This window comes from Acipenser ruthenus, chromosome 2 (assembly GCF_902713425.1).
Source record: "Acipenser ruthenus chromosome 2, fAciRut3.2 maternal haplotype, whole genome shotgun sequence".
NCBI lineage: Eukaryota > Metazoa > Chordata > Actinopteri > Acipenseriformes > Acipenseridae > Acipenser > Acipenser ruthenus.
This window is the reverse complement of record NC_081190.1, coordinates 52,257,734-52,270,569: the sequence shown is the minus strand read 5'-3', so window position 1 is coordinate 52,270,569 and position 12,836 is coordinate 52,257,734. Positions and strand designations below refer to the sequence as shown.

Below are 12,836 nucleotides of genomic sequence, written 5' to 3'. Positions count from 1 at the left end.
TATTCCCCAAAAATGGGGACAGGATATCCCCAGCATTAGTGGGATAATACTGAAGTATTCCTGGAGGTTTCCAGGAAAATGAACAGTGCAAGTCAGAACAAGACTGACCCCTGCAGTGTAAAGGAGCATGGCTCTTTTATATGGTGATAAAGACACTGGGCTAGGAAATGCAAGGTTTTACAAAAACTGAGCAGTAGACAGCGTAAGAGGGCTTAAAAAGATATGAAATGTAGTGCTTACTTTGGTTACAGTTTTCTGAAATCAGCAGCTTTTTTTTTTCCTAAAAATAGCCGTTAATTAAAGACTGGAGTAAACACTTTGAGAATTAAGCCCTCTCTTAAGGCCTGGTCACACGGGAGACTTTTGTCGACGGTCACACAAGAGACAAGCATGCAGTCGACAACGTAATGCAACCCAATCATAATCCACGTTTTTGTCACAAGACGTAAACATGCCGCGAAGGAAGGCTGCTGCCGCTGCTTTAATAGCAATGTTAGAGGAGGAAGAGGAGGAGAGGAGAAACAAAAGAAAGTTTTGGGTTCGGCCCTGGGTTATAAAAAGTGAAGAAATATTACTGAAGCACTTGTTTTTAAACTTGCACAAAAAACAAACCTTATGACTTTTTTTTCTAAAATGTGGTGAACAAGTAGTGATTATTTTTGTAAACTGTTACAAAAACACAATCGTTACAACCTTTTCATTTTTTATCTCGTGAGCAAAAAATTACTGTTTTTTGTTTTCAATTTTTGTAAAAAAAGAATTATAAAATTATAATATTGAAACAAAGGAAACACAAAGTAACAGATGGCCTCCACAGGAACCTTTTATTTTCTTATATGTAATTATTTCTCAAACCAATAAAAAAATGCAAATAATCCATTAGCTTCACTTCCAAATCATCCATCCACAAGCCAATTCTAGTTAAGTACATTTTCAAATTTGATGTTTGATTGATGTCATGCTAATTTAGTTGAGCTATACAAGTTTAATACAAAATTAAATGGAACAAATCTTTGTGGAACATGAAAGTCCTGTGTTATTAATGCATTTTTTTTATTCAACTGGTTGCTTTAAAATCCTTAGGGCAGGATTTTCAAAAATTCGTAAATGATAACTCCAGTGTTAATCATGTTATGTAGCATTGATTTTGGCATTTTCAAGAGTTCGTTATGTCTATAAATAATCATGCTAACGTGATTTCTGAAATTATGTTGATTTATGAAATAATGCTAATATCTTAACGAGCAGTGCTTCTTGCAACTATTTATTTTGTTTGCGTGGGAATTTAAAAGTAAATCTGTGTTAATTGTCATAATTTGTCAGGAGTTAATTTGCACTTGGAAAAGGAGGGTTTCAATTAACGAAAACAGAAATTTAACAGACCACGGCTGTGACGCTGACGATGCAGAGACTACCTAGATAATTCAATATTTGTAGTTATGTAAATATTTTAGACTTTTATATACTTGTGGTTATGAATGAGATTTGTTCACTTGTTTTAACAATTTGTAACCTTAAGCCCAGAACACACTGCCTGATGACATTGCTGGAAGGGATGCATAAAGTACATTAGCAATGGGGCAAATCAATAGGTGAAAAGATAAGGCTATGGCAGTAATAAATATCTACATATGACTGGAGACATGCATGTATTCTCTCTCTCCATTAAACACACACACACCTACATATTAGACTGAATATTTACAGAATACTTAAAAACTGCTGCTATAAATCATGATTAATTTATTATCAACAGCGTTATTAAATTATACCAAAATCACATTTTTTATTTACGATGAAGGTAACCTATACTGTGTCGCCCAAATGGTTATAAAGTCAGCAAAAACATGTTTTCCCTTCGTTGTAAATAAAAACGTGATTTGGTATAGTTTAATTATAAAGCTATTAATAAACAAATCAAGCAGCATGGTCCTAATAGCAGTTGTGTTAGGTATTCTGTAAACATTTTGTCTAATAGTTAAAAAGCGCAATGTGGGGCTTGCTTTCAAGATATCGCCACAGATATGAATGGAATACCTAATGTGATCGAGATCATTGATATGGATTTTGCCTAATGTATTTGTAATGTTGTCAGACTCCCCCACACTGTATGTACAGTGTAGACTCTCACCGTCACACATCTGTATGCACATATTATAACATCTTCTTATAATACTGTAAGTGTTTGGTGGCTACTTCTATTCATGTTGAGTTTATTTACCTTGGAGACGAGCAAACAGTACCAGAGAAAATGCATGATAAGAGGAATTCACCGAACAATTAACTATAAACAAATTGTGTATTGGGTTGGGTTGTTCTATCGTAATTTTAAAAGCTTACTAAATGTATAATGAAGTGTTACATACAGGGTATACATGTATTAAAACTAATAACTATAACCACAAATGACACTTCAAGCATATTTATTTATAGTCTACAATCGTACATACTAAAATACATACAAAAGTAGATCAACATAAGAAAATAAATTCCAACCAATACAGAGAGATGCATACATGCCAACAGTCCCTATATGGTCGGCACAGTCCCGATTTCCTAGCAAATGTCCCGCGTCCCGATGCATAGGAAGAAAGTCCCGATATTTACCCATAGAAAAAAAATTATTTATTCTGCACAGTAGAGTTAGTGAAAACCACACTCTGTGCTCTTCGTGCAGCTGACACATCTGCTCATCACTAAATTATACAAATGTAAGAACGCTTCACAAATTGTGAGTAATGCTTTTGCAGTAACAAATAAATGGCTAGTTTCTTCAGCACGTGTATAGCAAACACATTGAATGTTTGAACTTAAATGGTAATGTAATGCTTGTGGTTTTGAAACAGCAGTTTTATTTATTATATGATTTTCTGGTTAGCATTGGGAAAACGACTACAAAAGTGCGCAAGGCGAGTGAAATATAATACGCGTTTGTTTTAGTGTTTTTATATATATATATATATATATATATATATATATATATATATATATATATATATATATATATATATATATATATATAACTTTAGGGGTTGAGATTAGATCGTATTGGATGCAAGCCAATTATCAAATTAATTAAATACCTGTTAATTAAATTAAAAATCTCAAAACAAACGTGAGTGTTTATATATAAAAAAGTATAAACTACACAAACATAAAATTGCAATGGCGATATAAAGCCGAACATTTTGTGAAACATTTTAAAAATAGGGTTTGAAAAAGAATAAGGTGAAAAACTGTTTGCTCACCGTCGCAAACCCGTTAAAATATTGCAAGTCCTTAAAAGACCAACTAATATTTAATTTAAAATCATGTTAGCGTTACGTAAAAACAATACGACGCCCCAAACCATCGACTGGATATTCCTATCGGGAAGAAATAAATTATAACGTGGAGGGCAAGTAGCGTGGTTTAACACTTAACACCATGGACATAAAAAAGTTAATATGCCATTAGCCTACTCTAAAATAACGTACACAAACTCTACCGGCTATAACAGCGTCCTCTTTTTGTGGAAGAGACGATTAAAAAATAATTAAATAAAAACAATAATAAAGCGAGCGGCGAGTAATCGCACCTTTTAAAACAAACGCGTTATTATAAAGCTGAAGTAGAACAACCAGACAACGAGTAATAATCAAATTGCACTTTGTAAAACAACAAGCATTTAAACAGAGTAACGCGCACGTGCCACTTACCAATAGCAAACGCAGCGAATGTTTCAAAAACACATGCTGTCCCGGGAAGAAATCGTTTCCCCAACCTTACCCTTTTATACAGGGGCTAATTAACGTTCTTAAAAGGGGCTTGTTGTCTATATTGGCATTCTTAAAAGGGCAAGGTACAAAAAAATGCCCCTGATTTTAATAGTGCTTGATTAAGATCGGTCTGTAATTGTAGATGGCTGGGGTGCAATTGGATTGCACAGACAGGGCTCCGAACCAGCATGTTTGTAGAAAGGCAGATACCACGATTCATCCTGCAGTGATATTCATATTCCGATGGACAATGTTCCACAGCACCTGCTTTTTAAAACAACGAAAAGTCTTGTTAATTTAAACATTTGTCAGCTCGCATTTTCACTTGATGTTTTTTTCATAGTTGGGTGTGCTATGCTGGTGATAACATAGTTTAAACGTGTTTTAATTGTGGTTGTCAAATATATGCTTTGGTGATTGTACAGTGCAACATGAGGCATGTTATATTAAAGTATTTTTGCTGTGCTAATAACTGCTGTAGATGTACAGTCTCATTCACAGTAAAACAGTCCAATGCATTACCTGTGGCACAGAAAGTTGTTTTTTTAGTGGTTGCTTGATCAGAATTGGACTGAAGATAGTCTGGAAAACAAAGAGAAAGACTGTTGAGAATTGCATTCAGTTTTGGAGAAAAAAACATTAATTGAAGTGCTTTCTATTACAGTTAGTCACTGTGGTTTTAAATGATAGAACGAAGTATATAAAAAGGGTGTGCCTGTGTATTGAAACAATTTTACATGTAGGTATTGCATATCATTTTATATTCTCGGAATATTACATTTTTATGCTGCAGTTGTTACTGTTACTTTTTTAAAAATATATTTTTGCTCATATTGCATTATTTATGAATCAATATTCCTATAAAGCCAAGTAATATAATTCCGAGTCCTTCAGGGCGATGGAACAAGAGAGAGTAGTGTGGAGTAGTGGTTAGGGCTCTGGACTCTTGACCGGAGGGTTGTGGGTTCAATCCCCAGTGGAGGACACTGCTGTTGTACCCTTGAGCAAGGTACTTTACCTAGATTGCTCCAGTAAAAACCCAACTGTATAAATGGGTAATTGTATGTAAAAATAATGTGATATCTGTATAATGTGAAATAATGTATAATGTGATATCTTGTAACAATTGTAAGTCGCCCTGGATAAGGGCGTCTGCTAAGAAATAAATAATAATAATAATATGTCTTTTTACTGTCATGATGGTCGTGAGGTGTTGAGTTGGGGGGGTACGTCTATTATATTATAATGAGTGTTTTTTGCGTATGACCCCTCCCATGTGTATGATGCTGTGACAGGCTAGACGAGAGGTGTGACGTCAGGCCAGATGCAGGAAGGATAACTGACACCCGGGACTGCAGTTAAAGGCGCTTGCGCCGTTTTTATTAAGAAAAATAAATAAAATATTTAAACAAAAACACTTGCGCTCACAGAGCAAAATAAATATATAAACAAAAACAAATCACGAACTCTACAACCCGTCAGGCTGGGCATTCGCCTTCACTGACGCTATCCTTGGTTAGTTTAGTTTTTTAAATAAATTTATCTCGCTCTCCGTCTCTCTGCTCGCTCTCTCCTCTTTAACACCCAACCCCGAGCTGGAGAGCTGCAGGCTTTTTATAACAGGTGACCATCTCCCGATTAGCAACAAATTAAATCACCTAATTAATTCGGGAGATGGCCACCTTCTGCACGAGTTTTAAAATACCATGTGGATGGGGCTTCCCATCCACATTACTAAACATTATAAAATAAACAAACGGCTACGCCGTCACTAAACAAAACAATAACAAACATACGGCGCTTCGCCGTCATATAAATTACAATAAATAAATCATAATAATCAAATATAAAATAACACAGGGGCGGGGGACCCTGTTCTAAAAATAAATAAACAAAACAATGTACAGGGCACCTCCCGCCCCTCCGGGGGACGAGTGTCCAGCTGAACAGTTTCCAAATGTTGGCAAGTATTAGATGGCTTACCCGCCCCATCCAAATTTTTTTTTAATCTGTGCCGTCTGTTCTCTAAATAAATGTACATTCTGCATGACAAAATGCACAATTTTAAGAAGTTTACAATATATATTCCCATTATTTTTATTTAATTTCCATTTGGCTGTTCTCGCTGGTGCGAGAGCCGTCTCCCTGTATGCTAGTAGTTTCCATAACAGTGAATTATGCTTCCATTCATTTTTCGTCATCCCGTTAACATGCATTTTGATTAACGAGTTCCTCTTATTTAGTTGTTGAGACAGGAAGTGATCTACGTGACCTGCGACAGTTAAGCTTTTTAACGAGAAATGCATTCTTTAACAACCTCATCGACTCAATTTCAAAGCATTAACGGATTGATTTAATTAACACATTTTGTTTGAAAATCACTTGCTACTAAGGTTTGTTACTATAACCACGAGTTTGATACAATATCACTGTTTTTTTAAAATCCTGCCCTTAATCTCTTCAACATTAAAACAATAAATCAAGGTTCTAATTAACATTTTCTTTCAGCAAAGATACAAATTACAGTTGATTGAATTTATGTGGTAAGATGTTAAACTTTGAAGATACATACATATTTCTCATAGAGTACAAAATAGTAAAAAATGCAAAATGATGCTGTCCATAATGGGCTTAGAAAGAACACACAAAATAACAGCAATAGGAAAGGGCACTCTTCTGATGCTGCATGTTGTTTAAGTTATGTTCACCTGTCTCATAAGTGTTCTTGGGAGCTCTTTGGGTCCTGTCACCAAAATGTGAGTAAGATGATCATATACCACAAGTTAAAAATAAAACCAGTGATTACATATTTTAACAATTGAAAGTTATTTAAGAATGGTACTTTCTGAAAAATGATTTATGCCCATCAAACTTGGAAAAACATTTGGCAAAGTACTGGAATAAATGGCTAATAGACATAATAGATGGGAAAAAAAGATAGCAGGTTACCAACTGGCTAAATCCTAAATCTAAGTCAAGCACAGATGACACAAAATGTAAGTATTGATGAACAGATTGTCCCCACGGGAACCGCTTGCTAAAATAGTATTACCATAATAAAAGCACTGTACTAAGTCTGTATTTTCAAATATATTTATTCCCTTCTTATAACTAGGATGTCTTGAATAACCTCGGCTCCTGTGAGCTGGATGAAGATGACCTCATGTTGGACCTGGACTTCCCAGAAGATCAGCGACATCGCTTCGGTAAGTCTCAAAGCCCAATGGAACAAGGACTTCCCAATTGAAGGTCATGGTTAGATTAAGGCTGAAAGCATTTCAGCAGTACTGTACATATTGCATAGTGGTGGTTCAGTTATAGGGGTCATTTTGTTTTTCCTCAGAAATGCAGTTCAGTGCAGAGGCAGATACAGGTCTCTCTCTCTCTCATATAGATATAGACACACACACTTTATTAAGACCTGTTCACCAGATTCAATATGGCATCCCACTGAATTAAATAGGCACGTTACTTTGATCATGTGATGTGACAAGTGATCCCTGCAGCACTATAAAGCTGTCGAAGTTCAATGCTGCACCCTGTTGGTGATGTCTATAATGCACTCATCCACCTTCATTCAGCCATCTTCAATGTCCACTCCAATCCCTGGATCGTAATCAAATTTTAATTTCATTAAAATTCTCTGCCTACTCTAACTTTCTGTACCAGCTGCCTGAACTACTAATTACTGAATGGATTAACATCCCAGACACCTTCAAGCACCATGTGGCGTTTATGCCACGTCGCGTCAAGGCTGTGATCAGGGCAAGGTGGTCCAACTCAACACATGACTGCAGTTGATTTAGACATGATTCTCAGAGCTTTAAAGCATGTGATGACTGAAATAGGAAAAACATAATGCGGATCTAAACTACAAGGGAATACATTAGTTGAGGTAACTTTGACATTTTATACCCAAACCAATTCTCTTTAAAGTCCCTGCGGTGATTTGTGAAACTAACTAGTCTTTCGAATAATTTGAAGTGAAAGATGACAAGTTGTTATGCAAACTACATTCAAGTACTGTAGCTGAAAAGTATTCATTTTATCATTAACAAGGACATTAATTTCACTAATTAAGTTATGTGAATGTGCAGGGTGAATCTTAATGAAGTACTGCATTTTCTGCTTTGTGCTGCTTTTTTCCTCAGGTGTCAGATTGGCTAGATAATTGATATACTCTCCCTTCCTATGTGAGTTATGAATACTGTTTATTTTCCATCTATAAATCATCAGCCCTTGTAGAGACATAACCTAATGTTTGATGCATACTTACCATTGAAAGTTTTTAAAGGTCGGCTCTAGGATATTTTGACTGCTTGGAAATGTGTATTACACTCTGGACCTGCATGCATTTACTCAATGCACACCAGTGTTGTCTGCTCTCTTTCATCTGCTCTTCAGGGGCATCATTTGTTTTAGTCAGTATCCAAGTTATGGGTCAGGTTTATCATGGGGTTATGTGCTGCATATCTGCTCATTTAGCATGACAGCAGGGCCCTTTTGCTTCAAACTAATAACATAACTTGTTTTGTCTTTGACAGAATAGCTGTGTGGTTTAATTAGAGAATCAAAAGCAATGCATCTACAAGGTCATTTGAATCCTTATTGCTCTTTTATAAACAATGAGCTGTTGGCATCCCAAAGCTAAATAACACACCACACATCAAAAACAATTCTGCAGTGAAGAAAAGAAACTGATTGATATTCATTGTGAATACGTACAGAACACGCATAATTGAGGGACATTGCAGCTTTCATTCAAAACTTGAAAGACAATCCTAAATGGGTAAAACTATAATGTATTGATGCTGAACGATACTCAGACTTATTTGTCTCATTGACATTTAAGACGTTTTACCTCAGAATAAAAGATTGCTTTCACAGATTTATTTGATGAAATGCAGTTTTCAGCATGTTCTTCTGGAGAACCATTTCCAGGGAAACTTTTACCACAAATTAGCTGCTTGCTAGACCTGGATGAGTTTCTAGTGTTAGCAAGTTTTTCCTACTTAGTATCAATCAGTCAATCAATCAATCTTTATTTTATATAGCGCCATTCATAGTGGACCACCATCACAAAGCGCTTTACAAGATACAGTGAAAAACAATGCATAATACATTAAATACAAGGCTGTGGTGTGAACATTCTAGAACATTGTGGATGCATATGTCGTATAGAATCATGAGTATAAAATAAATTTAAAAAAAGTTAGAAGTAGCAAAGACACAACAGCTAATAACAGATATCAAGCTTAAAGAGCATGGAAAGCAAGAGAGAACAAGTGGCTCTTGACAGTTGATTTAAAGCGAGCGACGGTGGGAGCATCACGCACCAAGGCTGGGAGAGAGTTCCAGAGAGTCGGAGCCATGAAGCTAAATGAGTTCTCCAAGTGTGGTTTGCTTGGGGATAACAAGCAGGCCAGAATCGGAGGAGCTTGCGGGCAGGGACATAGCGGGTTAGCAGGTTGAAGAGGGACTCACGAGCTGTGTGATGAGGAGCAGTGTAGGTGAGCAGGAGAATTTTGAAAGTAATCCTGAACTTTACAGGTAGTCAGTGCAGCTGGGCAAGACGGGGGGTGATGAGATCACATTTTTTACATCTGGTAAGGATCCTGGCGGTAGCATTCTGAACTAGCTGCAGTCGGTTGATGGCGCATGCCAGAAGACCGCCATAGAGCGAGTTGCAATAGTCGAGTCAATAGGAGACAAATGCATGACAGAGTATCTCTGCATCCGAGAGGGAAAGGTAGGAACGAACTTTGGAGATGTTTTGAAGGTGGTAGAAGGAAGATTTGACGACAGAGGAGATGTGGGCATCAAAGGAGAGGTTGCCGACAGTTTCCGAGGTTCAGGGCAGCTATATTGAGATTCTTAAGTTGAGTTTTAGATCCTACTAGAAGGACCCTTGATGGACACCACAAGTAACTGGGTTTGCGACACCACTACATCCAGCACAGAAAACAGACTGCATGCGTCCAGATAGGTAAGAGGACATCTAGGAGAGACAGGTTCCAGAGATCCCAGCATGCTTCTGAAGGCGGTCAAGAAGAATGCTATTATCTGTGGTGTCAAAAGCAGCTATTAGGTCAAGGAGGACAAGCACAGAGGGAGTAGCAGCATCAGCATTAAGCAGGAGATAATTTACAATCCGGACTGTGATGCGGCCGGAAGCCAGGCTGCAGAGATTCAAGCAGATTGTTATCTGTGAGATGTTTCATCAACTGACTGGCTACAGCTCTTTCGAGAGTTTTGGAGAGAAAAGGGAGATGGGGCGGTAATTAGATAAGCCGGGTCGAGGGAGGGTTTTTTGAGTACCGGTGTAACTCGGGCAAGCTTGAGGGCAGCTGGAACCGAGCCTGAATACAGGGACAGGTTGAGAGTGTGCATAATGGAAGGAGCAAGATCAGAAGCACAGACAGACAAGATTAGACGGCCAGGGGTCCAAGGGGCACGTGGCAGTAGTTGATTTCAAAGGTAGGCCGGAGACATCAGTAATGGAGAGAGGAGAGAATGAGGAGAGAGCAAGAGGGGCAACCGGGGGCGAGTCAAGGTGGTAGTAGTAAACTGGGTTTGTGGTGGGAGAGCGTAGAATAGATGTTATTAATTTTGTTCCGAAAGAAAGAGGAGAAGTCATGACAGGTAAGAGAGGAGGATGAACAGGAGATGGATCTGTCGGTGGCTGGATGTAGGATTTGGTCAATGGTTTTAAAAGAGAACATTGGGTTTACCGTGTCCCATAGTTATGATTTCAGAGAAGTACTTCACCCTGACTGCAGCGAGCGCACGCCTGTAGCCACCGAACTGGTCGGTCCAGATCTCTCTGTGAACCATTAGTTCAGACGACCTCCACTTGCACTCAAGCAGGCAGGCAGACTTAAGCAATCTAAGTTTGAGGGTGTACCATGGGCAGTTGTGATGTTTCTTGACCTGTTCTGGTTGTAAGCGGGGCAACGGTGTTGATTATCTGAGTTAGGGTGGTGTTGTAGAGGGTCACTGCATCGTCAACTGAGGAGGGGAGAGTACCAGTAAGGGGATGAAGAGACACATTCCGAGAGTTTCAGAGGATTCAGCAGATTCTTGGGACTGAAGGAAATAACAGTATCAGTAGCGGAGGAAGGAGCAGGAAGATTAATATTAGCAGTGATTAGTATAATACTATAAAAACAAACAAACAAAAAATACTGTTAGGCTTTTCTCCTTTAAAAAATAACAGTAAATTACTGACTAATTAAAGTTAAACTATGCCCCATTTTATCAACGAGTGAACACTGGCAAAGTAATTAAATGTTGAAAAATAACTTACATGCAACTTTATCCTCAAAGTCAATGGTTTTAAAACTTTTTTTTTAAAACTGTACCCCTTCTGATTGGATGTTTCAGCTCTAGTTCCCCTTTACAATTCCCCCCAGTTGCAATAAAAGGCAGGATAATCTGATTAACACTTTTCCCCTGCTTATTTAAAATATAATTTATGTGACAGCAGGTTTGGGACTGACAAATTGCTGGTTTAGAACAGAATACAAAACAGTAGGCCTAATTCTTAAAACTTTTAATTACAGGTCTTTGAATGCACAGAATCAAAAGACAGTATTTGTGACAGTATCTATTCAGCAAAATTATAAATAATCCAAAATACTGCACTGTTTCACATTACCATTTAATTCCCATCTCAGCCTAATTGGGTAATTCTCAAAATAAAGTATATTTAAATATATATTTTAAAAAGTTTTGTCAGATGCAGTATACATATATTTTTCAGCTGATTTCAAAAACATTTAGCAAATATGAATAATTATTTGTATGCAATATTAACATTTCAGGGTGATTTCTGGTTTCCATTGGCTGAGTTTATTTTACTTGAGAAGACCCTCTTCACCTGTAGTCATGTAAATGAAGGGGAAAGGAGGAGGTTGATATGCAGATTAGTGGACATTTTCATGTGAAATGTGGGTTTCCATGTGAAAATGGGTGTGTATTTCCACTCCCATCTGCATTACTAGAAAATTGATTATATTTTGGGATACATACTCCCTTGTGAGATGGCCTTGTGATTGAAATATGTGCCTATTAATAATAATTAATATATAATATAAATATGTTGCTATATTTAAACAATGCCAAGATATTTAGTCATAAAGGGGGTTATGTGAGGTAAAACGGCCAATAAAGGCCTCAACCCCACCAAATCCTTCAGTACATAATGTATTTTAAAGTTTTATGATTACCAATGACAAATATTTTGGAATTGTAAATGGTTTATTTCTTTACATATTTATTTTAAATCTATGTGTCATTACCATAACAAGCTGTCATTACTGTAACTGTAATGTCATTACTGTAACAATCGTTATTTTAGTAAATAAAACTGTAGCAGCATTGGCAGGAGTGGACATTATATTAGCAAAGGTTTAAGGGTTCCTATTTAAAAAATAAATACGAGTTTGATATACTTTTAATTATTGCTAACATATGAAAATCAAAGTTTATCTTTTGAAAAATGGAAGAAATATTTTCATTTAACATGTAATGTTATAATGCCTAATCAATTTGACGTATATTTCTCTTTATACAAAGGTTTTTAGTCGTGTTACGGTAATGACAGATTTATCTGCTAACTTTTTTTTTTACAGAAATACATTAAAAAGTTATGTTATATGCAGATACGATTTTTTCTTATTTAATTCTGGTTGTTTCACAAAAAAAAAATGTAACATTCATTTCAAATTTTTTTGGAACCCCAATTTGTCACCTTTCTGTAAATAACCCATTTATCTGTGTCATTTAAAATGTTTACAATATCAAAAACATTAACATAAAAATTATCTGGATGTACTCTATCAAACACCAAATATGTTAGGTTACTTACTGTAACCCTGGTTCCCTGAAAGAGAAGACGACCACCAACCAATACTTTTGAGGATATGCCTGCCTTAGGTAGGTATTCGCTGAGCATTTATTTCAGAGCTGCCCATAGGCTCATCCGTGGATTGATATATATAGACACACACACACACACACACACACACAGTACACCCTCGCTATAATGCCCTTCATTATAACAAACTTTCGGCTATA

The 12,836-nt window shown here is 36.7% G+C and overlaps 1 protein-coding gene across 5 annotated transcripts in view; it reads left to right on the top strand.

The window, feature by feature from the left end:
• The window catches only part of LOC117409687 (serine-rich coiled-coil domain-containing protein 1-like), a 667,826-nt gene that overhangs the window by 102,714 nt on the left and 552,276 nt on the right, over positions 1 to 12,836 (top strand). For all 5 annotated transcript variants that reach the window (XM_034905803.2, XM_034905798.2, XM_058996863.1 and 2 more), the window contains exon 4: positions 6,874 to 6,964. In XM_034905803.2, coding sequence (XP_034761694.2) covers positions 6,874 to 6,964 — 91 coding nt within the window. The remainder of the gene's footprint in view (positions 1 to 6,873; positions 6,965 to 12,836) is intronic.